Genomic DNA, 27485 nt, shown 5'->3' on the forward strand with positions numbered 1-27485 from the left:
TCTCAGTTTCAAAAAATTGACCCTTATGACTGGTTTTGTGGTCAAGGGTCACGTATTGCATGCATTTAAATGTATTTGTAATTGCACGTTTATAATGTTAAAATTGCAGTTTAGTACATTGTAAAATATATGTATTTTATATATTAACTGGAAAAACACACAACAGTTAAAATCCAGTACTTTGCATCCATTTAGTCACATAAACATAGGGTACTTCTTTAACGCATAACGCATAATTTATTATTGTTATGTTTTATTATTAAAACATAAGGATTTAAAACAAACCTTTAATTTGACATTATTACAAAGTGCACTTTTTAAGAAGCATCAAAAGTCATGAAAGTGTCTCTCTTTATGTGCACTTAAGTGGCTTTTTATTTCAAGGGTATGCCATATACTGAATATTTATGTATATTGAACATTGCATTGATCCTGTATTAAAATAGTTTGAAATCAGTTGTAAATCTTAGAAGAAGCTACTCACTAAGTTTTAGAGTTTATTGTTGAAAAAAGATACTTCAGTGCAACAAGCTTCTTTTTCTGAAGGGGAGATTTCAGTTTAGCTTAGCTTGTCTCATTTTCTGTAGAGCAGTGGGTAGCTAGTCCATCACTGGGCTTGTTCCATTACAAAATAAAGCATCTCTTTTAGACAGTCTCTCAGACAGCTCTCAGAGAAAAGCAGACTGAATAATGGCAGAAAGAGCCGTGCTCGGCCAGACTCTGCGGTGGCTCTGTATTACAGCAGAATAGCCTGTGTCAGTATGCGTCTGTCTAAGCACATGATTGTGAAGAATTGCTTTAGAAATCATATCTATCTTCCAGCTGAACTCTTCAAGCAAAATCACCAGAAATTACTTGGACCTAGCTGGATGCATTTGTGTTGGCTTCCTTTATATGCATGAAAAGCCTTTGTCATTATTTTTCAAAAAAAGGCCGTCGTTTCATGTCTCCTTTTCATGTCGTTGACCAAATGATAATGAAAGTCATTCAGGACCTTTTCACGGTTGTTTTGACACAACTCTCTCCTAGTAACGCCGGTGTTGTTTGTCCTGGATAATGCAGCGGGAAAAAGACCTGTCCTTTGTGTCTGCCGGCCATCTGTGCTTCATTAGTGTTTGCTCTTTCAACTTTCTCATCTAAAAAGCCTTTCATAAAAACCCCGAATATGAACGTGGAGAGCTAAAGCAATTCATACTGCTGGGTTTACTTTAAGAACCAATTTTTAGTTCAGACTCTGCCTCATTACACAAATATATGGCTTGTAGATCTGATGGTCTGAGCAATACTAATACTCAATTTGATGGCTTTCTCATTTCACCTGTAAATGCAGACAAACAACACAAACCATGCATTCAGAGTGTGAAATAGCATAAATTAAGTCCAGACCGATTGTCTCGAACAGATCCAGCCAGAAGGGAAGCGAGTGATGTGCGTGGAAAATGGGAATTGTAATGTCAGGTTTGGTTGGTGTTGAAGCTCGTGCTGACGTTTCTGGCTGAAAAGCAGACAAAGAAGATACTTGAGACTTAACGCTTCATTTTATTAGCGTCTAAACACACGGCTCACAGCAGTGACCTATAATAGAGACAGAACTCCTCTGAAATAGGTGTTGACGTTAATAGTTAGTGCCATTACAGATGAAAAGGGACAGCTATTTCCCCACAATATCACCATGTGCAAAATAAGAAAACAAAACAGCTGGATATTGCTGATCCATCTAACAAGCATACTGATGGGTGTTGGAAAATACATCATATAGATATTATGGCTGTCAACTGAAGCAGATACTGTCATTTACTCGCCCTCATATTGCAACTTTATTTCTTCCATGTACACTGTAAAGAACATGATTAGAAGATTATTAGAGTATATTTTACAAGGGGAAAAATGATTTCAGTCTTTCTACTTCAAAAATTAATGTTGAATTTAATGTGTTTCTTGCCATTTCGTTGTAATTATTTGTGGAATATTTCCACTTCCAGAACAAAGATTTACAGATGTGTAAATGTACTCACCCCCTTGTCATTCAAGTTCATGTCCTTCTTTCTGCAGTCAAAAAAAATAGTTTTTCGAGGAAAACATTTCAGGATTTTTCTCCATATAATGGACTGATATGGTGCCCTGATTTTGAAGTTCCAAAGTGAAGTTTAAATGCGGCTTCATACGATCTCAAATGCGGCTGTAAATGATCCCAGCCGAGGAAGAAGGGTCTTATATAGCGTAACGATCGGTTATTTTCATAAAAATAATCAAATGTATATAATTTTTAATCTCAAACGCTCGTCTTGTCTTGCTCTGCCTGAACTCGTCTTGTATCGCTGTTTTACCTTTTTTGTTAAGGGTGTTTGATCTTCTTTGCATGTTCACTTTGTTCGTACTTCTGCAGTGATGTAGGATAATTTTGAAATGATTTTTGAAGTTTGGGGGAAAAAATACGATCTGCGTTTTTCGACATACCCTAACTGTCTTGAGCCAGGATACGCAGAGTTCAGGCAGAGTAAGACAAAACAAGCGTTTGAGATTAAAAAGTGTTTAAATTGTGAGGTTTTTTTATGAAAATAACCAATTGTTTCACTAGATAAAGCCCCTTTTCCTCGGCTGAGATTGTTTACAACCGCATTTGGGATTGTTTAAAGCTGCATTTAAACTGCATTTTGGAAGTTCAAACTCGGGGCACCCTATTAGTCCATTATATGGAGAAAAATCCTCAGATGTTTACCTCAAAAAAAAAATTTCTTTACGACTGAACAAAGAACGACATGAACATCTTGGATGACAAAGGGGTGAGTACATTATCTGTAAATTGTTGTTCTGGAACTGGACTTCTCCATTAAATGTAAAACAAAAGAAGTTGTATGCAACCAAACCATTTTGGTGACCACTGACTTTCAGTGTATAGACAAACAAACAAAAAAACCCCAGACATTTTTCATAAGAAAGAAATGCATACATTTTTTAAATGACATGAGGCTGAGTAAATGGTGACAGCATTTTCATTTTTGGATCAGCTTTTCCTTTAAATCTCACTTCATTTTGCAACAGACTAAACTCAGGATGTGCCTTATATGTTCTGTATGTTCTTCTTTAACATGTCAAGTAGACTGACCTCGTAATGTAAGCATGAAACCGGCTGTTAGCTGTCTACTTATAGAATAGTGTCATCTTTTGACATGTCACATGAACATTTCACTGTTATTTGGAAAGGAAAAAAAACTTTTTAGGCTTTATTCTCTTATTTGACCATTTTAGCATGAAAATATGCATGTGTTATGTTATACATGAGTAGAAGTATATTTCTGCAGCACTAACAACTTCAAATTGAATTGCAAAAACAATGATGTCTGCCATTGGTTGGTTAGTGCTGTCCCAAAATCAAACCATAATAGTGCTGCAGTGATGACTTTTGTGGGTCAAACCTGGAAATCCAGAAGTCAGTGTGTTTTTTAGGTGGGTTTTCAGTTAAATAACTGAAATTAGATTAATTTGCATTCAACTTCATTGTCATTGTGCAGTGTACAAGTACAGAGCCAATGAAATGCAGTTAATCAGAAGTGCAAATAGCAATATATAAATTATTACAAGTATATACATGTATAATTGTATGTATATACAATAAAAAAAAATTATCGAGTGCAAAATTTGAGGTTCAGAAGCAAGGTTCAAATGCCAGTAGATGTATTATGCAGATTAAGTATAGAAATGCTAAATATGTATATATGATATACATATATTTATGGTATACTATATTATAAGGTAGAGATGCAAAGCAATGTGCAAAACAGGATGCAGAATAATTAATACAGTAAATGTGCAGTGGTGTAATTTTCACATTTGTTCTACTAACTAAAAAATTTTGGAAGGCTATTTTTGCCAAAGAATTAAAAAAAAGGTTAATTGTGGTTTCTTTTCTTTTTTTCTTTTTTTCCCCGTTTTCAGTTTACATTACATTTTACAATTTTGACTTTTTTCAGGACTGTTAGATACAAAGTCTGAATTGCAAGATATAAACTCACAATTCTGAGAAAAAAAGTCAGAATTTTGAGTTTAAATCTCGCAACTCTGAGGAGAAAAGTCAGAATTATAAGATAAAAAGTCACAGTTACCTTTTTTATTTCATGGTGGAAACAAAAATAACATAATTTTAAGATACAAAGTCAAAGTTTCCTTTTTAATTTGTTTTATTCTCCAGTGGAAATTTATATGGAACTTCCATATAAAATACTTGTAGGTTTTTTTTTGTTTGTTTGTTTTTTTGTCTTGGAAAAGGCAGTGGCTAATGGGATTATAGAAGTTGTCGTGGATGTAAAACATCATCACACAGGTAAACTTAAATACTCATTGGTCAGTTTCACAGCCTCATCGTGTTTAATCAGTAATAAAACTATTGCAAAATATTCTAACTCAAACTTACAGAAAAACTGAAAGATTTGTGAGAAGCTATAACTTTTCACTTCTGGTTATAGTATTTAGGCTTCAGAATTCAAAAACATTATGTTCATTCGTAAAGATCATTGTGATGAACGTGTAGAGGGAACCAGGGTGATGCTAACTTACGGGTTGGCCTGCAAAAATACACATCACTGCAGCTGTTGTGCCAGGCAGGATGCTCAAACATGCCACAGAGAAACTATTTTTATAGTTTGTAGGGGAAATCTACTTATATTTATAGCTGATTCAACACATCAGACAGAGATTGGTTAAAGTAATAGTTAAAAAAAAAAGGATACACTTCACCTTCAAATAGATTTCAGGAAAATAAAATGCTTTTTGTTCTGGTTGAATAGAAGCACTGAAATTGAACCTTAACTCACATTGTTGACCATCTATCACTATCGTGTTTGCCATTTTCTGCACCATTACCTGCTAAAGGTGTCTGGTGTCATATGTGTGTCACTAAATGTGCAGAAATGTATTCAGGCCCATCTTTGAGCAGGAGCAGATGTGTTTCTGAGTGGTTCATTACAGCACATCTGCACAGGCTGTCAATTACTAACAGTCAAGTTCAGCAGGTGGGTGTGATGGGAGGGCAGTGTGTATCAACACTGCCAAAACCAATCAAATATACTACTGAGCATTTCATTGGCCTTCAGAAGCCTTTGTTTCAGGAGTCCTGCAAACTTTATGCTTTTTCAGGGTTATTATATATAACTGAACCTAAAAACCATAACAAATGTTGCTTTAAATAGGTAACACTTTACAATAAAGTCCCATTAGTTAACGATAGTTGATCCATTATTCGTGACCTAAAGCATTAATGCAATAACAAATATTTACTAATAATGAGAAATACATTTCTTACAGTATTCATTAATCTTTTTTAACTCATTAATAAAAGTGCAACTGTTCATTGTTGTTCATGTGAGCTCAATCTATTAAATAATATGAAAAATTATAGCTTGAAATTAACACTAAAATTAATAAATGCTTTAAAAGCAATTTTACTGTTCATTGTTAGTTTATGTTAATGAATGCAGTTTATGAATATTAACAAATGGAACCTTATTGTAAAGTGTTACCATAAACATAATCCAAAATAAATAAATAAATAAATAAATATACATATATATATATATATATATATATATATATATATTGTACTCAAAATAAACTAAAACTGAAATAATAGATAATACAAATAATAAAATTAAAATAAATAAATAAATAAATAAAAATAAAATAATAAAATCATGACCTTGTAAACTTTAATATCTTATAACTTTTGCACAATACACACAAGAAAGAACTCTAATTATTACAGTATTATATTACCAGATGTTTATCCACAAACAGCAGTCCTACAACTAAAAAGATCATGTGGACAACTTTACAGCTCAAACGATACATAATTTTGTCTGGAGACAAATAATGTAAGTGCATTAACACTAATATGAGCTGAAAATTTCTGCTTGTCCCATAGCCTTACATTGTAAGTGATGTGTAGGATGTATTATATATACATAATGTAGTTTTTTCATAAATAAACAATAAACAAAATAATAATTAAAGTTTGATAATACTATAATATTTTTAAAATCAAATTTGAAAGTTAAAAATACAAATATTTTATAGTACATTTAAAAAAATACAATGCTAATACTTACATTTATTTTTTATTATTTATTTTTTCTTTATGAATTCTCAACATTTTCAAACCTAAAATCAGCAAGCTTTTATTTTGGTGAGTTGTTGGCACATAATGCACCGTCGATTTTAGCGTCGTCGAGTGAAGAGTAAAGCACATCAGTAAATGTCACAGTTTTGTGTTTTGCTCTGAAACTCCAGTGCATAGCCTAGATTTATGTATGTGGTTTATGGAAATGGGAATCTTATATAGTATTACAGTTTTTCGTTTTGTGATTTTCCCTATTTACTTTATTTTTAAGTGCCTTACTCAAATTTTTTAAGTAAACGAGGGAAAACGAAGTCAAGTAATTTCTTTTTAATTGAGCTCAAATTGTACTGAACCCAAAATATACCTCAACCATATAAATTTTGTGATGCTTTCGGTCATAAATGAGCACTAATAGTGTGGAGGTTTGAACCTCAGTAGTGCTTCCTGTGTAGTCCGCTTTGCTTTACACTTCAGAAGCCATTTAGAGTAAGTAATACACCCTTCAAGACAGACAATATTACTCATATCTCTGTATGTGTGAGCTTGCATTGCCTCTACACTTTTGACCTTGTCGATATCCAAAATAAAACAGATTTAAGCGGTGGCTAACGCAGCTCTTGGGTGCATTATTTCATCTGTAACTATAGAAAGTGTGCATGTCCTTCTTGACTTGTGGTCTCTTTGGGCAATGACCTGTTTTTTTCATTCGTTTCTGAGGCTGCGTTTTTGACGCCACGAGCAGGTGCTCATGTCTGGGAGCCGACTGGAAAGTAGTGAGGTATTGACTCTCGGAGGGACAGAAAGCTGTGAAGTGTCCAGGCTCATAAAAGCGCACTTGTCCAGGCTGAGGCGCGTATGCATTATAGATGTGGAGAAACACAGAGAAAATGTGACGGGTGGCAGCAGGATGGAGGAAGTCATAAAATGAGTTGTAAAATCATACTGGACTCTGAAGAGAATGTTGAAAGAATGAAACTATCCAGACCTCATAATATACCGAACCACATAAATGTGCTATATTTTTAGAAAATTGATAGTGTTATATAATTCTAGACTTATTCGCACATGAGGCGTATTAGAGTTGTTAATTGATTCTAATCTATTAATAGTGTTAGCTACCTAATTATTGGAGTATGTTTGCTTATAAAATTCAGTTTCAGTTTTTGTTCAATTCAGTGTGTTACTTGCCAGTAATTATTTGTAAAATTTACCAGCAATTTCTGCTAAATCCTGTAAGTTTACACTTTCTAAAGACACTACACTGTAGAAAATAAAAAACACAATTTAAGTCAGCTTAAAATAATTTGTTACCCTGCTGCCTTAACATTTTAAGTTGAGTCAACTCAAATATCTAAGTTGTCACTTAGTAAAATTTAACATTTCAGGTTGAATAAACTTTTTTTGAGTTGACTGAACTTGACTGGCAGCCAGGTTCCAAATTATTTTAAGTTGATTCAACAAATTGTTTTTTACAGTGTAGTAGTTCTTTTTGTGCACAACTCACCACCGTAATAAGAGCAGCATTTAGTCCCTAATTTAATCTTTCCAGATGCCAAAAACAAAAAGAGTCAGAAATTTGTTAATTGCATGACCATGTGCTTGATTCGGAGCAGAATTAGCTTTGTGGCCCCACATCTCTGCCAATAATCAATCTTCATCACTCTGAAATGAAGCTGTTGTGTATTGTAGCATATGGTGAGCAGAAGTTCAAGCCCTGCATTAGAAACCAGAGCAACATTCAGTTCATTTGGGAACTGACTGTGCCCAATGCAGCAAAACAGCAGATGTGTTTTACAGATGTATGTTTGTGCTAAAATGCATATTAATGTCTCTGTTTTTTTCTTTGACCATAATAACTTTGACAATAATAATGTATTTATTTATTTAAGGATAATTCAGTGTTCTTTAATGTGTACCAGTTTTTTTTTCCCATGTTTTTGAAAGAAGTGTTTTTGCTCACCAAGGCTGCATTTATTTGATCAAAAATACTGTTATAAGTACTGTTAAATTGTGAAATATTATTACAATTTAAAATAACAGTTTTCTACTTGAATATATTTTAATATGTAATTTATTCCTCTGATCAAAGTTGAATTTTTAGTATCATTACTCCAGTCTTCTGTGTCACATGATCCTTCAGAAATTATTCTAATATAATGATTGTTATTATCAGTGTTTGGGGTAAGTATGATTTAATAATAATAATAACAATAATAATAATAATACTTTTATTTTGTAAATAGTTATATAACAGTTATAATGTTACAAGAATCCTGAAATCTTCCAAAAAATTATTAAGCAGGAACAATGTTTTCAACAATTATAATACTGTGAACATTATTAATAATTGACCACCAACAATAACTGAAGGATCAATGATTTCTGAAGGATCATGTGACACTGAAGACTGGAGTAATGATGCTGAAAATTCAGCTTTGCATCACAGGAATAAATTACATTTTCAAAGCTATTCAAATAGAAAACAGTTATTTGAACTTATAATAATACTCTAAAATTTTACTGTTTTTACTGTATTTTTCAAGAAAGAAATTCAGCATTGGTGGGTATAAGGGACTTCTTTCAAAAACGTTAAGAAATCATTATTATTCCAAAGATTTGTCTGGCAGTGTATATACTTTTTAATTGCCTACAGTCAAAATTGTAAAATCAGTTGAACTTTAACATTTATAAATGCCATAACTAAGGACTTATGAGGCACAGAATGAGACTCTCAAGCACAGATGTGTTGCACTGGTTCATGAGGCTCATTACTGTGTTAATCATGTGCTGAAACTTTTGTTGCACTCCAGAGACTCTTCAGGACATATATGTGAAATGACTTAAAGGCATGTTATAGGATAGACATAAATCTCGCATTTGATGGATATACGAGTCCACCGACACCCATCGCACATATCAGAGTTGTGTTGATCTCAGCAAGAAATTTCCTGAGAATGGCAAAAATGCATCATGACCGACTTGCCTTGTTCTTGCATTGATGGAATGATATCAGGCATGAAGCATCCTTGTTTATTAATAGTCTCACCTTAATGATTTAAGGATGAACACTTTATCATGATATATTTGAACCTATGCTGTAACTAAAGTGGTGCAACATTTGGTCATTTTCCCTGCATGGCATGTTTAATAGTTCCACCTTTTTCCCAACCTATGCATATATCAACAGTCAGGAAAGAAATCCCAGGACTTTATGAATGAGATGTGAGACATGATTTTATTTATTATGTGCATGCTGAATTTTTTATGATCATGCATCAGGACAATAACGCATGCATATACTGTATATATCATGGTAGGAGCACCGCGCAGTGTGGTATTGTGTAAAATAGCTGCTTATGGTTTTTTAGGTGGGTCTTTATTTAGGCTGAGGTCTTTAGTAAAAGTACTATGACTACCAAGACAGCTCTCATGGTCACTGCTGTTACCACCCAGACAAATGATCTCAGTTGCTTGTCAAGGGTCTCACACCATCTAAAATAGCCACTTTCTCCTCATTTTTTCTCTTGCCGAGTATCAAGGTCGTTTTTTAATAACTTCTGTTTCTGTTTCACAAGTCAGAGGCAATAAAAGTTTGAGATACACTACCAGTCAAATGAATGGACCAAAAGAGAAAAAGTTAAAATAAACAAAAACATCGTAATATTTCATCTTCTTGGCACACTTTCTTCTAGATTCCAGCTTTGCTACTCAGGGTTTTTATCAACCATGCATCCTGGGATGCTTTTTAAACTGTTTCATGTATTTTGGACACTTTTTATCCACTTTCCTTCACTATCTGATTCAACATTCATTTAAAAAGTACAAATATTTTTTATTTTTACTTTATTTATTTTATTTTTTTTCAAAAATGAATACAAAGCTACAATATTTTATCTACAAAACTATTTTCAAGCATTTAAGTATAGACATTTCATATCAAAATATTGTTTAAATCATTTAAAAAAAAGTCAAGCTGTTTTTGTCTAAACTTTTCGAAAATCTAAAATTGTTTTATTTTCTGCATTTTTTATCAATTAATGCAAACTTAGAAAACATTGTTTACAAAACTGTTGTAAATGTTTAATAATAAACATTTTTATCAAATAACAAAAAATTAAGAAGCTGTTCAAACTTAAAATAAATAAATAAATAAATGTAAGCATTTAAGCATAAACATTCAGATCAAAAGATTGTTTAAATCATGAAAAGGAAACGAAAACAAAAAGGTTATCAAGCTTTTTTTCTTTGTCCAAACAATTAATAAAAAGCTACAAAAGTGTTTGCAAAACTTTTAAGCATAAACATTCAGATTAAAGGTTTTTTTTTTAAATAATAAAAATAGAAAAGAGCAAAATTCTCAAGCTTTTTTTTCTTTGTCCAAACTTTTGACTAGTAGTGCAAGGTCATAAAACATTCATAAATATCATACTTATTTGCATGTTTAAATACTTGTTTGCATTTGTTAAATGGATGGGATAAGGATTTTACATTTCAACAAGTGCAAATACAATGAACGGTTGAAAGATTAAGGTAACCATGTGGCTTAACTTAATTTCATGTTTTTGTGCTTATTAGCCAGATCACAAACTCTAAACGGCTGTTGCAATACAGATCAGACACAGAGTGTTTAGCCTGCATAATGCTGAATAAAGATGCGGCTGCACCGCAGGAAATTCAATCTTGCTACATAAGCGTACGTGTGTTGAAGCGAAGGCCACGCTCATTACCCATAGTGCAACAATAAGCGTGTTTATTCCTTAATGAGAAAACATGCCTTGTAAACGTACAGATAGTTTCTAATTACTAATACCAAACTAATTGATTAGTAGACCTTGAGATACTTTTTTTTGCAGAATTGATTGCTGTTTTGTAAATCCTAGTTGTACTGATAAGCATGGGAGCTTGTTTCCCCCACTGAATAAAAATAAAAAAGATAATTGCAGCTTCTCTCAATCAGAATTGTGAGATATAAACTTGCAATTCTGAGAAATAAAGAATTGCAAGATAATAGAATTGTTTTAAATTTGTAGCATGCATTTGTGAATTTATATCACACAATCCTTATATCACACAAAACTTGTAACTTGCAAAAAAAAAATTGCAAAAACTCACAGTTACGGGAATTATGCACTATAAACATTTTAAATTGTTTATATTTCTGTATTCTGACTTTATTTCTTACAATGGCGAGTTTATATCTTGCAATCCTGAGACAAAAGTCAGAACTGTAAGATATAAACTCTGATTTGCAACAAAAAAAAAGGCAGAATTCTGAGTTTGACGATCTGACATTTTTTTTTTTTTACTTTTTTTTTTTCTCAGAGTTGTGTTTATATTGCAGTTCTATAGAAGATAGAATTCTATTTTATTTCACAGTTCTGACTTTTTTTCTCAGAAATGCAAGTTTATATTTCACAATTCTAACTTTCTTTCTAAGAATTGTGACTTTATTTCAGAATTACAAATTGTTTCTCAGAATTGCAACTTCATTTCTAAGAATTGTGACTTTATTTCTCAGAATTGCAAGTTTATTTTTTAGAATTGCAGCTTTATTTCTCAGAATTGTGACTTTATTTCTCAGAATTGCAACTTTATCTCTCAAAATTGCAAGTTCATTTCTCAAAATTGCAAGTTTATATCTCAGAATTGCAAGTTTATTTCTCAGAATTGCGACTTTATGTCTCACAATTCTGACTTTATAACTCGCAATTGCGAGCTTATATCTCACAATCCTGAGAAAACAATTTGAATTGCACGTTTGTATCACGTAATTCTGAGAAAGAAGTAAGGATTGCAAGATAAGTTTATGCCACAGAAATGCAACTTTATTTTCCAGAATTGTGAGTTTATGTCTCGCAGTTCTGAGAAAAAAAAGAATTGCGAGACGTAAACTCGCAATTGTGAGAAAAAAAAGTTGAATTATAGATAAAAAGTCGCAGTTACCTTTCTTTATTTTTATTTAGAGGCAGAAACAGACTTGCATACTATTCTAATTTTATAACACACATTGAAAGTTTTTATCTTGCAGTCCTGACTTTGTAACCCAAAATCACAAGTTTATCTTGCAATTCTGAAATTATAACTTGCAATTGCAAGTTGATATTTTGCAATTCTGACTTAATATTTTGCAGTTGCGTGTAAAGTCATAATTGAGTGATATAATCTTCGGAGGAAAACATCAGAATTGACAGTTTATATCTCATGACGCTGACTTTATTTCTCAGAATTGCAAGTTTATGACTCGCAATTGCGAGCTTATATCTTACAATCCTGAGAAAACAATTTGAATGTCATGTAATTCTGAGAAAAAAGTAAGAATTGCAAGATAAGTTTATGCCTCAGAAATGCAACTTTATTTTCCAGAATTGTGAGTGTCTCGCAGTTCTGAGAAAAAAAAAGTCAGAATTGTATTAGCAATTCTGCAAAAAAAATAAGAATTGCAAGATGTAAACTCGAAATTGTGAGAATAAAAAGTTGAATTGCAGATAAAAAGTCGCAATTACCTTTCTTTATTTTTCATTTTGTGGCGGAAACAGGTTTGCATACAATTCTAACTTTATAACACACATTGCAGTTTTTTATCCTGCAATTCTGACTTTGTAGCTTTGTATTTACAATTCAGAATTTATTACTTGCATTTGCAAGATTATATCTCGCAATTTTGACTTTTTTCTCAGAATTGTGAGATAAACTTGTGAATTATAGTTGTAAAGTAAGAATTGCAAAAAGAAAAGTGTGAAATTGTGAAATGAGTCACATAAATTTTTTAATCCAGCTGTGGGATTTATTCATAAACATATTTAAGGTCAGTGAACTGGTCCAGTGTGGAGACAGGACAGGTTTTGCTTTCACTGCAGGGATCAAATGTCCCCACAATGACCATAAAACCTAAAATCACCTACGTTATGAGAACCTGAAAAGTGTACCCATGAGGAAACTGGCTTAATAAACCAAGTAAATCGTCTTTATGAAAATCATGTAGAAAGATTTATGCCATAGTTAGGTTGCATTTGGGGGGTTAGAAAATATCATTCGTTCAGCACAAAACAAGACAAGTCATCTAGTCATTTTAACAGAACAAGCAAACTAAAAACTGATCCCGGATCTGCACGAAACTACGCATCCATGCCTCCCTTGCTTCATGAAGTCATGTCAGCATGCTGCCGCCACCCCGATGCTCCGCTCGACCCTGGTTGCTGTGGTGACACTCACGCTGTATCTCCTAGGTAACGCTTGCCTTCAGAACGGCAGCAGGCGTGGAGTTACGGCGCGGCTCAAGAAGCTTTTCCTATGCTCTTCTACCAAAGCACCATCCACCTGTACCCAAAGCAAGTCCTCTTTCAACACAAACCTTCAACATATTTCCTCAGAGAGCTCTCTTGCTATTAGTGTATTGTCCACACGCTTGTGAAAAAGAAATGCACTTAATTGTATTGATTGCACTTGTGGTGTGCTTCAAATTTTAATAGTATATTTTTAAAAACTGTACTTGCAGATGATATAATATTAATAAAATAAAAAAAGGCAACTTATGTGTACTTAAAGAGACAGTTCACCCAAAAATTAAATTTGCCATACTTATGCTACAAGTCTTTACTTTTTTTCTCTTTTTTCTCCATACTATAGAAGTCAATGGCTGCTGTCAACTGTTTGGTCACCAACCTGAGGCTAAATAAATGATGTCAGAATTTTCATTGGGTGAACTGTCCCTTTAAGTTGTACTTTAAAGCACATTTTGTGTTATTCAGTATTGCATTTAAACTCAATACAGTTTAAATATTTAAATGCATGGCATTCAAAAGTATATTTTAGTTTACCATATACTTGTCAGTATATTCGGCAGTACGCTTTAACCATATTTCAAAGACGACTACTTAAGTGGGTCAAAAAGTATTCTTAAGTTCAGCTACTTGCATTTCATATGCATTTAAACTATAATGCAAATTTTCATTACATTCAACATTGCATTTAGTTTGCACTTATTTACAGTATTTATATATTTTAAAGTATTTTAAGTATGCTGAAGTTTTTCACAAGTGTGGTATTTCTTAACTACTTCATCTTTGACCTCTGTGTTCCTCTATCTCTCACTCTTTTCATATTTTTATGTAAGCCAAAAACATTTGTACTCAAGTCTTCCAGCTGCTGAGTATTAGTAACTGTACATTATTGACAATTTTTATTAAGGGAACAACACTGCAGCAAATTTTAAATATCAATAGTATTGAATTGTAGAAGTGAGCTACAAATGATTAACTGTCGTCGTTATTGCTGATTGTTAAAATGCTCTGTGTTTTTATTTTAATGAGCAACTTTAGATGCCAAAGAATGCTACTATTTAAACACTTACGCATTGTGTTATGAAACAGGGCTGTTAGCATGAAGCGGTAATGATACTAAAATTACTCTGATTGCATGTGGTCGCTGTGCTCCCAGAAGAACGAGATGAGAAAATGATGTTCATATATGTCAGTTCTGTTTGCCAAACGTTTGATGAGTCGTCTTCTGTGGACGAGAGGGTCATATGTCAGCCATTAGTCTTCCACGCTTCAGGTGTCACAGTAATCACTGTGCCTCCCCATTGATTAATGTTAAGAGACTCACTCTACATTTCATTGTTTTATTGGCTTCTGCTTCTCACTCATTATTTTTAAAGATCATTTAGCCTTTAGGGCTGTGAATAATGTATAAATCTCAAACACAGGTCATATTGGATGCTTAATCTAAGTTAATGTAGAGAAACACAGTTGTCCAGTAGTACAGTTTTATCAGGGGTCATATATGAGCTGAAAGCTTTTTTTAAGATTAATGAGTTTGAGATGCCAAGGCCTATTATGATCCTATGGACAGATGGAAAGTCTTACAACAGTTTGCTTTGAATATTTGAGATTTGCTCTAGAACCTTGTCAGTCTGACAGAATAGTACATATTTGATATATTCACTGTGTGATGCTGCTTGTACACAACAGTTCAATGAACAAGACGTTAATATTGAGTGCCTTTCATTTTAGACACCATAAACTGCCAGTTACTTTGTGTTTTTGCTTTTCCATGGAAAATTGTTTCAAACAAAGTCAAAGCAGAATTGATTTTATCTCTGAGCATTAGTGGTGCTTTGTTCCTGAATGAATCAGTGCTTTTGAACAAATTGGTTAAGTGAATAATTCAGCGACTCACTCACACAGGTATTTCCTTGTTTTGTTAATGAAAGAATCAAGTGTTTTTAGCAAATCGGTTGAGTGAAAGATTCAATGACTCACTCATACAGACATTCACTTGTTTTGTTCATAAATGAATCAGTGTATTTGACGAAATAGGTTGAGTGAATAATCAAGTGACTCACTCATATAGACATGTTTTTGTTTAGGAATAAATCATTGTGTTTTGAACAAATCTGTTCAGTGAATGATTCAATGACATATAGGCATTCAGTTGTTTTGTTAATGAATGAATCAGTGTTTTTGACAAAGTCGGTTAAGCGAATTATTCACTCATGCAGACATTAGCATTTCTGTTAATGAATGAATCACTGTTTTTGAGCAAATTGGCTGACTGAATGATTCAGTGATTCACTCATACAGGCATTCATTTGTTTTGTTTATGAATTAATCAGTTTTTGAACAAATCTGTTCAGTGAATGATTCAATGACTCACATATACACATTCACTTATTTTGCTAATGAATGAATCGTTTTTTTGTGCAAATCAGTTGAGTGAATGATTCAGTGACTCGCTCATACAGACATTTGCATTTTTGGTTAATGATTGAATCAATGTTTTTGAACAAATTGGCTGAGTGAATGATTCACTGACTCACTCATACAGGCATAAACTTGTTTTGCTCATGAATGAAGCAGTGTTTTTAATGAAACCAGTCGAGTGAATGATTCATTGACTCACTCGTACAGACATTTGCATTTTTTTGTTCATGAATGAATCAGTGTTTTTGATGAAATCATTAAGTGAATGATTTAATGACTCATACAGATATTAGCATATTTTGTTAATGAATGAATCAGTGTTTTTGAGTAAACTGGCTGAGTGAATGATTTAGTGACTCACTCATACAGACATTAGCATTTTTGTTAATGAATGAATCAGTGTTTTTAAGCAAACTGGCTGACTGAATTTTTGGTGACTCATTCATATAGACATTCACTTGGTTTGTTCATGAATGAATCAGTGTTTTTGACGAAATCAGTTGAATGAATGATTCAGTGACTCACTCATACAGACATTCACTTGTTTTGTTCATGAATGAATCAGTGTTTTTGACAAAATCGGTTGACTGAATAATTCAGTGTCTTGCATATATTCCCTTTTTTGTTAGTGAATGAATCAGTGTTTGTTGATCAAATTGGTTGAGTGAATGATTCAGTGACTGATACGTTGACTCACTTATAAAGGCAGTGGCTGCATCTGAATATGCAAATATGCATACTTCCCTGCTATTTAGTAGACAAAAACAATGATTCAGTGGCTTGTGGCCATCTGTTAGCATATTGATGTACCTGAGGATAATTTTTGTCAAAATTGTGTTTTTACGTACTCATGTTTTATATCTCATTCAGTGCTGTACATTTGATATTCTCTGTTGAATACTCAATGTATTATCGTCAGTGTTTATGTTTTGTCATGAGTTGGTCCACTACTTATTTATCAAAAATAGAATTTTGGATTATCGCTGTTATTCTGAGTGCGAGCAGTTCATAACTCTGACGTTGTGTGTTTCTCTACAGATAGCGTTGAGGATGAGCTGGAGCTGTCTGCTGTACGGCATCGACCAGAAGGTTTGGAGCAGCTGGAGGCTCAAACGCGTTTCTCACGCAAAGAGCTTCAAATCCTCTATCGGGGCTTTAAGAATGTGAGTTAATGCTTCTGGCTTTAATGCTTCTAGTTTGATTTTTTTTTCCTTTCATTTTGAATTTGATTGCATTCAGTATAAAGTTATTGATTTTTTAAATTCCTTGTAAGTGCCGGTTTGATGTGGAACATGCCAAACTTTGCAGAAAAACTATCACGTTCGCTACAATAATCAGGTCAGCAAAGGTCTCTAGAGTGTCCCTGAGGCATAAATGTCCTTTCTCACCTCTGGTGCACAATGTAATGAGACAACACCAAATTAACTTGACCCAAATTGTCAGGTGACAAAGCGTGAGAGTGGCACAATGGTCCTTTATTATCAGACTCTCAAGGGGAGATATCAGAAGGCGGTAATCCTTCCTTCATACCACACACACACACACAAACACACACCGCTGACAGGTGATGACTGCACTGAGGTTTTCTGGCACCCTCAGTACTGTCTTATTCATTTTCCCATGTGGTGTCCCAGATACTGTAAATGTTAAATCAGTTTTCTTATTATTTCACTTTTAATATCACCTGCCATTTCTGATTCTGATTGCTTCTATTTCTTGGATTTTTATCTATCAAGTTCTAAAATCCTTCAAAAGAAAATTAATTAGTAAATCATTGTCAAGGGTCCTGTCCCAAATGCTGCCCTAAGCCCTCACGTTCCTCCTCTGACTGCAAACTTTGATGATGTAGTTGTAGGGCTGAAGAAAAGTCACATCGAGGGCACATGAACTTACTTCTGAAACCTCAAATATTGAACTGGCCACCCTATGGACCTGTGAATTTCACAGACTTGCACGCAACAGCTATTGAATGTGTGCAACACCTCCTCAAGTGTCTCATGTGGGACAGGCCTGGCTCACCACAGATTGTTGTTCTCGTGTTGATACGTTGCTTTGTTGGCCTACACTGGGGGCCAATACTTGCCATTAGAAAGGATTTTCTCGTCATCTTTTTCTGTATTTCAAAGCACATCAGTGCTAGTCAGAGAGAAAAGGGTCCATAATTGCTTGTGTTTGTTCATTTATTTATTGGAAACAGACGGACAGTGCTGTTTTTATTGCTCTTCAGTTTTTACAGTGTTTGTTTGTATTTATAAATTCTAGATCAACGCATCTTTGCTAAATATGTTTTTTTTTTTTTTAAATTAAAACACTGAGGCAGAAATCATGCATCATGCATTCATACACTATGTTTGTTTGAGAAGAAATTAATACTTTTATTCAACAAGGATATTAAAATGATCATATATGGCAGTAAAGACGTTTATAATATTACAGTAGATTTTTATTTCAAATAAATGCTGTTCTGTTAAACTTTTATTCATCAAAACAAAATGATCATGTTTCCACAAAAATGTTAAGCAATACAACTGCTGACATTGATTAGCATTGATAATAAAATATGTTTCTTGAGAAGCAAATCAGCATATTAGAATAATTTTGGTAACACTTTACAATAAGGTTCCATTAGTAAATGTTAGTTAATGTATTACAGTATTTATTAATCTTTGTTAATGTTAATAAAAATGCAGTCATTCATTGTCAGTTACAGTATGTTAACAAAGCACAGCTTTCGGTTTTAATAATGCATTAGTAAATGTTGATAATAAATCCTGTGGAAGTGTTCTTTTTTTAGTTAATATTAACTAATGTTAACTAATAAACCTTATTGTAAAGTGTTACCGTAATTTCTGAAGGATATAAGTAATGACTGTGGAAAATCCAGCTTTGCCATCGCTGAAATAAATTACACTGTAAAAAAGAAAAAAAACACAATTTGTTGAGTCAGCTTAAAATAATTCGTTACCCTGCTGCCTTAAAATTTTAAGTTCAGTTGACTTAAATAAGTTTAGTCAACTTGTTAAGATGTACTAAGATGTGAAATGTTAAGATGTACTAAGTAACAACTTAGATATTTGTGTTTGTTAAACTTAACAGATGGGTAAGTAACCCAGTTGCCTTAAAAATTTAAGTTTATTCAACTCAAATATCTAAGTTGTCACTTAGTATAATTTAACATTTCAAGTTGAATAAACTTTTTTTGAGTTGACTGAACTTAAAATTTTAAGGCAGCCAGGTTACAAATTATTCTAAGTTGACTCAGCAAATTGTTTTTTACAGTGTACATTTTATATTATTAAAATGGAAATTAGTAAATTATAGTTTTATAATATTAGTTTTTACTGTATTTTTAAACAAACAGAGATCAGAGATACGAAACTTCTTTCAAAAACATTTACAAAATCTTACAGACCTTAAATTAAATGAACTTAAAGGGATAGTTCACCCAGAAATGGGTGATGGTAGCCATTGATTTTAATAGTATGGAGAATAAAAAATACTGTGCAAATTAATGGCTACCCTAATTGCTTGGTTCCCAGAATTTTTCAAAATAGCGTCTGTGGTGTTCAACAAAAGAAAGAAACTCTTACAGGTTTTGAAAAACTCGACAGAATTTTCATTTTTGGATGAACTATCCCTTTATTTATTTGTGTACTGATCAGGATTTGACAGGCATTCAAATAAATAAACAACATTTTTTTTTTCATATCAGCACCACGACTGCCACCTCAAGAAAACTGAAATTAAATTAATAAAAATAAATGCATTGATCAGGTCAGAATCTTGATCAGATTTAGCAATACAAAACCAAACAGTGCGACTTTGTAGATCAATGAAAGTCATGCAAAATAATCTGTTCATAGTGGGTTTTACAGATGAAGAGGTTTCACTTTATGAGAGGCGATGGTCATATTTTTCTTCTTACTAGCTTAATTACACTCCACAAATGACCAGGACCTAAATTAAACTTGATTATCCGCACATCAGCTGAAAAGGAAACAGAATACTAACAGAATCATAACAGACTTTTTTCTTTGTGGTATTTCGGTCGTATTATCCCATGAATTAGTGGTAAACTGAAACCAAAATATGCCAGATATTCTGTCCCTGATCCTCTGTGTGCAGTCAGCGAATGATCATGCTTCAGCAAGCTGAAAAAATCTTTTAATTACAGTCTGTGTATCTTAACGGTGTTAATGAACCCTGCATTGCTCCTGGAGTTTTGATAATGTTGAGAAGACTTTGGCAGTGATGGCTTCTGATGAGAGCCGTGTGTCTCTTAAAAGGTAATTACACGGGGTCTCTCTCACGCTGCCTGCACAAGAGACAGTGGATGACAGCAACACAAAACAATCCCTTTTAATTAACCAGAGCTCACTGTAACAACACAGAACTTTCTCAGACACAGCCTTTTTATGTCAAAGACGTGAAGTGCTGGATTAGACAAAACAACTTACTGTAGGGCTTCTTTCATGTAGCGGAGTCCAAGGTAATTGGTGGTGGAGAGGACACATTTCAGACTGTTTTTGTTGTTATTTCTAAAACATTCTCAATGCACAATCGCCTTTTAAACATGCACATCATGACAGAGTACAGTGAGCCTTTTTTTGAAATGTTATTTCAAAGGAATAGTTCACACAAAAATGAAAATTTACTCAACCTCAGGCTATCCAATATGTGACTCCGGACCACAAAAGCCAGTCATAAGGGTCCATTTTTTTAAAATTGAGACGTATGCATCATCTGAAAGCTGAATAAATAAGCTTTCGATTGATGTATGGTTTAAGATGGGGCTTAACTTTACTTAATGTCCTAATGATTTTTGGCATAAAAGAAAAATCAAGAATTTTGACCCATACAATGTATTTTTGGCTATTGCCACAAATGCACCTATGCTACTTAAGACTGGTTTTGTGGTCCAGGGTTACATATGTAGATGAGTTTGTTTCTTAATCTGAACAGATTTGGAGTAATTTAACATCACTTGCTCACCAATGGATCATTTGCAGTGAATGGGTGCTGTCAGAATGAACAGTCCAACAGCTGATAAAAACATCACAAAACACTCTAGTTGGATTGTACTGTTATGGGATTCAGTCCATCTTTTTAAATATGTTGAAATAGGAAGATGAAGTTGACTCTCTATAGCGTGTTTGTGTCCCAAATGTAGGTCTCAAGGGAAGATGAGGATGAACTCAATGTGTTAAGAGGCATCAACTGAGTTACGCTTTAGTTGGAAAGCATGGTAGAATAAAGTCAGGTATATGTATGCCCTAAACACTTACCTGGTTATTTTAAGATTGCTCAGCACAGATGATGTTGGCTCCTTTACTGTACTCTAATGAAATGCACAAAGGCGCAGTGGAAGTTCATTGTGAGGGCAAGCTTTCACGAAGGCGTCATACTGTATATTGAAGACATATGCCCTGTTTTCTATAGAGTACATCCATTTAAGCATGACTGAATCCTTTTAAACAGACTGGCAGATTCAGACTGTTTGTCTGAGAGTGTAACCGTCAGTACAGTATCTTTTATTTAAGAATGTAAAAGCATGATCTAAGCACAAATCCCTCCTGTGCTGTGCTTGTATCAAAAACCGCAGTTTTCCCAGCTCAGCACAGCACCTCTCCATCCTCCAGTCGTCCTCCTTGAGTTGCTCAATACACAGCAAAGGGAATACTGTAATGAGGTTTCATATCTGACTCTGAACGCCAGAGGCTGGTTTCTGGTTATTTGATTTTCATGTCATTTTATTGCCCAGAGTTTTGCCATGTACTGGTACATGAGTCCACTTTATAAAAGTCAATTATTTTGCCCTGCAGATTTTGCCCGTCATTATGTCAGGTCCAAATATTCAATGTGTTTTCCAAAAAGTTCTTAAAGGATTAGTTTACCCAGTCTTTTGTTGTTCCCACAGTCATTAAAACCTGGAAATATCAGGCCATTTTTATTAAAGTGAGGCTTTTCCAGGCATGAAAAAAAAAACAAAAAAACAGAGGCATAGAAAAGTTGTGGGAATTTTAATTGTGAATATGCGATTCTAGTCATGCTCAATAAACTATTTTAGCTATTTTAGCTGAACTATTTTACGTGAGTGCAATCTCTAAATAATAAAAATTAAAAGTAAAAACCCTTAGCCAGTAATCACAAATGACTGGAAATCAGTCATTTTAAGGCAAGTTTAAATAAAATTTGGGTTGAGATGTAGATCATCAGTGAATAATGACTTAAGGGTCATGACATGGATTTTGTAGTGTTGGTAGGCGGAGTTAGTGTAAATGGCCTCTGCCAACAAGGCATGCTATTTGCACATAGTGTAAATAGACACTGTTTGTTTTTTATTATTATGTTAATATGTTCCTTTAGCTTTACTTGTAATGTTTTTAGTTTTTTTGAACAATCAAACAAAGATGTGGAAAAATGATTATTTTCAACCCTTATTCTGACCCTCTGTCTAAAACGACTTGTTTTAAGGGGCGTCTCCTTTAAGGCTTGTCAGTAATCGGCCACTGTTATGATTGGTTAACGTCATTGCATAGGAAACAGTTTCAACACCCCCTCGCTATTGCATGTGAGTGTTTTGACAACATGATCAAAATAAAATGGTAATTTCCAGACAAAGCCTTATGAAATCATTTACTTGCTGTTTGTGTTGCAGCTGCAGTCAGATCTAGTTCTGCTATATTTTTCAACCGAAGTTTATTTGTGAACTCCACATGACACTGTGCCTCCTTTACAAAACAAAATCAAAATCCCTAAGGCAAGTCATTTCACTCGGCTGCCATCTTTCGCCATGTCCACACTAATACATTTTAGTTTGGATGAGAGACTTTTGTAAAACTCTTGAAGACTGTGGACAAACTCAGTTTTCAAATGTATCCGGATTAATGTAAACATAGCTTTTGAAACATCTCTTGGGCATGCAAGTGCAGCTATCTCTTTGAATAGGGAAACATAAAACTCTCAAAAACGGTTCACCAAGCTTATGAATAAATTTCATATTTGAAATCATCAATGAAATCTGACAATAACTGCCTCATAATTGTTGTTTCTTATGCTCCAATATCATTAAAAAAAAAGGCTTATTTTTCAGGCTAGAGCAGCCAATGCGCAGTCATGAGTGCTGCCTGTTTCTATAGAAACTGGAGCTTTTAACGGCATCTGCAGTGACGAGATGACTTTATTAAACAACGATTGGCTCTTTCATTTAGAAGGCGGGGTTTTTTTGCCATATTGGGCATTGCGCTTTCTGAACAATTGTCGAACAAATGCTCTGAACAGTCCTCAGACATGATCCGAGATGCCATTAAAATAAACTATCTTCTGATATCTGTACAAAGACAAAAGCTGTTTAAACCAAAAGTGTCAAAGCAAGTGTTTATTCACTTCGCTTGTCCTATTGATGAAAGACTCATGTGGACTGTGTCAGAAAGTGAATGCGCATCTGTATACTGCAGAGCTCGACATTAATGCTTGTCCGCTTGTCCGCTTGTCCGCTTGTCCAGAGCAAGTGGATTTTGTGAAGGGGGGACGTAAAATTTTACTTGCCCGACTGGACAAGTAACCTGATTAAAACATCAATAACAAACAACTAGGGCAGCACCAAAACTTTGGCGAGAATGATCCTGATTTTAATACTTTCAGTGTAAATGGTGACTGATAACGGACAGTATCAAGGTTGCGTCAGCTGAGCCTCGTTTGCAGCCTATCTAGCTTACAGAAAAATCTAATCTAATAGGCGCAAAAGCACACACAAAGAAACAAACATACTGCGGTAGAAAAAAGATAAATACTGTATAGAACACATGATATAGGTAAACAACATCACACGACCAAGCACCAGCATGATTGTAAATATGACACTGATTTCAAAAAACTTAAAATATAGTACACAAGTCATATGAACTTCATGGTATTTCTTGCTGCCAAACCACCCTGCCAAATGACACACACACACACACACACACATATATATGTATATCCCAAATGCGGTTGTAAACGATCCCGGCCAAGGCAGAAGGGTCTTATCTAGCAAAACAATTGGTTATTCTCATAAAAAAAAAAGAATTTAAATACTTCTTAATTTCAAATGCTCGTCTTGCCTTGTTCTCCCTGAACTCTGTGTATTCTGGCTCAAGACAGTTAGGGTATGTCAAAAAACTTGTTTTTTCTCCCTCAACTTCTAAAATCATTTCAAAATCATCCTACATCACTGCAGAAGTACCGACCCAGTCTTTGCAAAGTGAACATGCAAAGAAGATCAAACACCTTTAACAAAAAAGGTAAAACAGCGATATAGGACGATTTTGAAGTTGAGGGAGAACATGAGATGAGAGTTCAAAGAGAGCAAGACAAGACGAGCGTTTGACATTAAAAAGTATATAATTAAAAAAAAAAAAAAACGATCGTTACGCTAGATAAGACCCTTCTTTCTCGGCTGGGATTGTTTACAACCGCATTTGGGATTGTTTGAAGCCGCATTTAAACTGCTTTTTGGAAGTTCAAAATCGGGGCACCATATCAGTCCATTATATGGAGAAAACCCTGAAATGTTTCCCTCAAAAAACATAATTTCTTTACGACTGAAGAAAGAAAGACATGAACATCTTAGATGACAAGGGGGTGAGTACATTATATGTGAATGTTTGTTCTGGAAGTGGACTTCTCCTTTAAAATAACTTGGATATTGTTAAATAAATTGGATTATTTTGTTAAATACATGTATGTATGAAATAGATTCATTGCATATGTATGTATATTCAAATGAAGTACATTATTTAGTCACATCTTCTCACAGAAAATAACTCTCTCTTAGGATTAAAGATGTAGATCAATGACGTCTAGGCAATTTTCTGCACTTACCTTGCTTGAAATAGTTACACTGTAAAAGCACGTTTCATAATTGCTGCAATTGTCAAACCATTTGTGATAAAGCAACAGCAATCATCTTGAAAAATGTCCCATTCTACTGTATAATCTAATATAATTCCTGGGGTTCAAATGACACTGTTCCAGCTATTATAAATTTGGATTGTTCATTTGTTAAGATCCTTCATATGACATGCAGAATCAGACAGAATGCTTCATTGTGTAATCTATGGAAATGCTAAATATTTTCATGTTTTTCAATGAGATGCCATAAACAAGTTAGAGGTATAAAAGACAGTTGATGATGCTAGGAATAAAGTATAAACATCAGATTTGACTTTATTTTGTGCCATGGGTGTGGGATGTTTTGTCTTCAACATATAAATGCACAGATTATGTCAACAAAAATGCCACCACTATTACTCACTTTAAATTGCAACCGGCAGGATAAATAGGTGCCCTCAAATTAAATATTAAAGCTTCTTTGCTGCTACTCTACTTATCTGTTTCTCCTTATAAAGCCGAATGTTAAACAGCTGTCAGAATCTAGTATTGTGCTTCTCATAAACTAGTTAAAGAACATAAGAGTTCTTTTGGTACAAACATGAATTAAAACGATACATCTAACACTTCAAATCAGAAAGTGCTGGCATCTTCCTCTAGACATAGTTCCTTTTATTGCTTTTATGTCTGTCGTCAAGGGAGATATATTGTTAAAAATGTGATTTCACTTTATTTTAGCCAGTTTATCATATTGAGCACATGAGTAATGCTGGAACTGCCTAATAAAGGTTTGCTAAATACTAATCGAGTATAATAAAGTTCAATCTGTAATCGCTTTAACTGTCAGACTATCATTTGTTTAGTGATATTTGAGGATCTTTTAAAATCTGCTGCAATCTCAAAAATAAAATACAAAAATACAAAAATACACTAGTTTATTTAGCTTCACCAGACGTCTTGGATAACAGCCATTGCAACTCCCTTAACAAGAATAATAAAGAAACTGCATTGCTGATATTGTAAGACAGTATTCATCCTCTTGTGATTCATTCTCAGGCTTGAAAGGATCATTTCTGAAGGGGCGTTCATAAACGTGTTTACTAAACCAAAACATCTGAGAGCGTTTCATCAGACGGGCATGACAGCTTAAACTACTGGCAGGCCATCTTGAAGAGGTCGATCTGATTTTCAGAGCATTAAATAAAGTCGAATGCAAATTCAAGCGTTAAGCGTGCACATTCCTCACAATTTATTGGTGATACAACATGCAGGCTTCAATGCATATATGAGGTCTACCATTACCTTGTGATGAGTGATACTACAGTAAAGAACAGTGATCTTACTGCACTGGAAAAAAATGGAAAAGTCTGACAAGCACTTGCAATCTCTGAGCTCGTTTATTTGAAATGAAGGAGAGTCATAAGAGATTATGTTCAATCCAGCAAATGCACTTTTAGCACAATGTGCTTGCCTGCTGCTTCGCATTTTCATTTATGATACACATTAGAATGAGAATGGACAATGGATAATGTGTTTATTGCTCAGCAATGGTGCCATTTCCTATTTGGATGTTCATGCACATAATGGTTCTCTTGGTGAAATAACCTTGTGATGGAAATGTCTATATCTGTGTTTTTTAGGAATGCCCCAGTGGTGTGGTCAACGAAGACACATTTAAGGAAATTTACTCTCAGTTCTTCCCACAGGGAGGTGAGTGTATTTAAAGTCTCATATTCTCTGTACTATTTCCTCTTAGGGCTGTCGAACAATTAATCGTGATTAACCGCATACAAAATAAAAGTTTGAGTTAGCCGAATATATGTGTGTACTATGTGTAATTATTATGTAAATATAAATACACACAAATTAATGTATATATTTAAGAAAACATATGTTATTTATGTACAAAATATGTTATATGTACACAATATAAATTATATAAAAATGATAATAAATACATATACTTGTAAATAGTTCTTAAATATATACATGAATGTGTTTGTATTTATATACGTAATAATTACACACATATATTAGGCAAACTCAGACTTTTATTTTGTATGCGATTAATCGCGATTAACCATTTGACAGCCCTATTTCCTTTACAGTTATACTGTATAGCATGTGTTTTTTGAGAGATATAAAGGGTTTGTCTGACCCTTTATAATGTTTTGCTGGTGTAAGTTGCTGTAGTCAGGTTGATTCAGTCTTATTAAATAATATTTTAGACTTGATTAAGCCAATTAATGTAAAATTTACCAATTTAAGTTAGCTAACAAAACTTTTATTTTTTAACAAAACATGCTGTATTATTGCAGTTATTGTTTTTGGAAACACTTGCCTGTGGTGAAATACATGCAAAATATTAAATTGTTTTTAGTACATTTCACCACACTTTAAAGTGAAATGTCCAGCGATTAGTACTAAAAGCTTTTTCAGTAATATAGTGTAAATTTCTGCCATATAAGAAAAAAAGTCGTGCATACACTGCAAAAAAAATGCTTTTCTTACTTAGAATTTTTGTCTTGTTTCCAGCCAAAATATCTAAAAATTCAAAATCAAGAATGATTTTCTAGACAAGCGAAAATTATTTTGTTTTCAGAAAAAACAAGTAAAAATTAAGTGAGCACTTTTGTTTTTGCCCCAATTTTTCATGAGCTGAACTCAAAGATCTAAGACTTTTTCTATGTACACAAAAGGCCTATTTCTCAAATATTGTTCACAAATCTGTCTAAATCTGTGTTAGTGAGCACTTCTCCTTTGCCGAGATAATCCATCCACCTCACAGGTGTGGCATATCA

At 33.7% G+C, this 27485-nt stretch overlaps 1 protein-coding gene across 8 annotated transcripts in view; it reads left to right on the forward strand.

Annotated features, from left to right (window-relative positions):
- Window positions 1-27485, forward strand: part of kcnip4a (potassium voltage-gated channel interacting protein 4a) — a 240063-nt gene that overhangs the window by 195237 nt on the left and 17341 nt on the right. For all 8 annotated transcript variants that reach the window (XM_051115603.1, XM_051115605.1, XM_051115607.1 and 5 more), the window contains 2 exons: window positions 16852-16976; window positions 26325-26394. In XM_051115603.1, coding sequence (XP_050971560.1) covers window positions 16852-16976; window positions 26325-26394 — 195 coding nt within the window. The remainder of the gene's footprint in view (window positions 1-16851; window positions 16977-26324; window positions 26395-27485) is intronic.

This window comes from Labeo rohita, chromosome 7 (assembly GCF_022985175.1).
Source record: "Labeo rohita strain BAU-BD-2019 chromosome 7, IGBB_LRoh.1.0, whole genome shotgun sequence".
NCBI classification, from domain to species: domain Eukaryota; kingdom Metazoa; phylum Chordata; class Actinopteri; order Cypriniformes; family Cyprinidae; genus Labeo; species Labeo rohita.